This window comes from Nuphar pumila, unplaced genomic scaffold, assembly GCF_984573655.1.
Source record: "Nuphar pumila unplaced genomic scaffold, dmNupPumi1.hap1.1 HAP1_SCAFFOLD_646, whole genome shotgun sequence".
Taxonomy (NCBI): Eukaryota; Viridiplantae; Streptophyta; class Magnoliopsida; order Nymphaeales; family Nymphaeaceae; genus Nuphar; species Nuphar pumila.
This window is the reverse complement of record NW_028323434.1, coordinates 46,495-49,298: the sequence shown is the minus strand read 5'-3', so window position 1 is coordinate 49,298 and position 2,804 is coordinate 46,495. Positions and strand designations below refer to the sequence as shown.

At 55.0% G+C, this 2,804-nt stretch overlaps 1 protein-coding gene across 1 annotated transcript; it reads left to right on the top strand.

The window, feature by feature from the left end:
• The first annotated feature begins 1,607 nt into the window (after positions 1 to 1,607).
• LOC149809970 (uncharacterized) lies at positions 1,608 to 2,804 on the top strand. The gene has a single exon (XM_089994516.1). It carries the CDS (start codon positions 1,608 to 1,610, stop codon positions 2,802 to 2,804), a length of 1,197 nt encoding a protein of 398 aa, XP_089850642.1.

Genomic DNA, 2,804 nt, shown 5'->3' with positions numbered 1-2,804 from the left:
AGAGCATTTCTCCTTGGGCTACTCATCCATTATAAGTATGAATATGATAGGGGGTTTTGGTTTTGTTGAGCGACTTTGTGAAGGGTGGAAAGTGCTCAGCAGTTTGCCAAAACAATCTACGACCGCTCGCAGTGTTTGCCTAGCACAGCCCGCAGGGACTTGCCCTGTACAGATTTTTATACAATTCATGAAACAAGCCAGAATGCCATCAAGGGTGCACAGTTCTGTTATGTTTATTCTTGTGTTAGTGAAGACAGGACATTGAGAGCACGATCTTGCCAAGCTTGCTATGGAATGCAGAGGAGCCCTTGCTGGAATCAGGACAAGCTGCGAGCACCGCATCAGATGTGGTGAATTCAGAATTCAATGAATTCTTGAATGGTTTTACAGCAGAAGAACGAGGGGCCGTAGTTCCCGTATTTTGCTGTCACCTGCTTCGAAACGGTTGGTGATGATGCAGTTCACTTGTATCATCACCAAGGTAGGTGGTGGTGCATGCTACAATCTATCCTCATTTATTCGCACAGACACGTGCGGTGTTCGTTCGTCACACACGAGGCGTTCCAAGTGACCAAGCAAGCATTGCCTCCAAGCAGAGTTCATGTTGTAGCCAGTAACGACAAAAAATGTCATCAATTGGTGTGAGTGACGCATGATAGCCATCTGTGGGATGCTGTGCACTTAGGGGGATGTGGTCAGCCTGCTTCATTATTCCCTGTCATCATAAACCATCTATCGGCGGCTCCCAGACGGCCGGATGTAGGACCTCAGCAGCGGCCGCATGTGGCTTGGCAGTAATCCTTGTTATTGAACCATTGCTGGAAGCAGTGTCCATCCTTCCAGTGCTCCTGGCAATCCCTCCCGTCATCCGTGCTCTTGTCAAAGCAAGTCGCATCATTGCCGGCAGCCTTGCACACCCCGCAAGAAGCCTCGCAGAAGCCGCCAGCCAGCATCCAGATCTGCCCGCAGTGCCCAAAGCGTTTGTGATCCTCGCAGGAAAGGCCATCCTCTGCACGCTTATCCCAGCAGGCGGTAGGTGGGGGAACTACAAAACAAGCCACCGTGCAGCGTCACACCACGGGTCACAAGTTTGCAAGGACGCAAAACCTTCCGATGACAGTGAGCAATCAGCAATAAGCATTTGTACCTGAGCCACTTGTTGGAGGGAGAGGTGGCTTGGATGCAAATGCTCATTGCTGGTTTCTTACACTTGCCAGAAGGTTATTGAATATGAAACCAAATTCCACAAAAGGTTGGGAGAGCAGGAGGGATTTGCATACAGTCTATGCAGCTTTTAGTATTGTCGCTTGCGTGTTTGCTGACTTTGACATGATGATGATGATGATGTATGGCAGTTCACGCGCTTCGTGAACTCAGCATCGGCCTTTGTAGGGGCAATGGCGTGATGTATCGGCGCTCTCTTCAAGTTCTGGCTCGTGCGAGCGGCCGCGCGTTCATGACAGGCTTGCCTGTCCCGACCGCTGACGTTCAATGAGCTGTATTGTTTCGAATGTGTTGATGCGGTTGTTTTTCAGCCTAAGCCGTAGCTCTTGCTCTTTCTCTGTGCGATGTAATGATGTATGGCAGTATGGCAGTATGTATGGCAGATGGACTACCAAAACGCGTTCAACAGCCTGTCGCGTACTGCCATGCTCGACGCTATCGCAAGGCGCCAGCCCACCTTACTGCCTTTCGCCGCTTGGGCGTATCGACAGCCTAGCCGCCTAATTGTCAGCGGGGCGCCTGAGGGCACCCCACCCATCATGTCAGAATGCGGCGTCCGTCAAGGCGATCCATGTGGCGTACTTTACTTCTCGCTGACCACCCAGGATCAGCTCGAGAAGATGCGACTTGCACACCCAGACGCTGCCCCCGCAGCTTACACGGATGACACCTTCCTTCTGGGTAAGGCAGCGGCTGTCATTGCCGCGTTCCCCGCCCTCCGCGACCTCGGGGCTGCGATTGGCCTGGATGTGCTGCCCGACAAGTGTGGAGTGTATTCACCCAATGCTCAAGCTGCAGCTGGCATAGCGGCGGCCCTCGGCATCCCTCATTGCGCTGATGGCCTTGCAGCCGCTGGCACCCTAGTTGGCACGGACGCCTTCGTCACAGTGTTTGCACAAAAGCAGGCTGACATCATCTGCAACAGCATTGACACACTGCTCAACACCCCGCTTGCGGCACAAGATAAGTTCACGATCTTGCGCTCGTCTGCGCAAATGCGCATCGCCCACCTGCCGCGTGTCACCCCATGGAATCTTGTGGGTGATTCCATTCAGCGCGTTGAGGCTAAAGCAGCGCAGGCCACGTTTGCCATCATGCAACGTCCAGAACAAGCGGACGTGCGCGCCGGCCAACTGACCCTGCCACTACGTCACGGAGGCATGGGCATCCGCGCCACCACTGCGCTGGAGGCACAGGCTGCCTTTCTATCCGCGGCAGCCATGGCGAAGACCACCATGCGTGACGGGCCACAGCAATTCCGCCCCTTTGCCAGCCCTATCGGTGCCACCCTCAAGCAAACATGGCAGGCGCTGCACGCCGAAGGCGAGGCGAAAGCCATCTGGCCCCCGGAGGCGCTGAACATTGACGAGGATTGCATCGACACCGTCCTCCCCGACGTACAGCAAACCTACGCGCGATTCGTGGCTCAACGCCGCAGCGACGACCTCTTGGCTTCGTTCGACGCCAACACCGAAGCTGGCTGTCGCGACATAGCTCGCACTCGCAGCTGCGCGTGCCGCGCCTCCTCCATATGGATGGACACACTGCCACTCTACGGCGCTGCAGCTCTCAGACTCTGA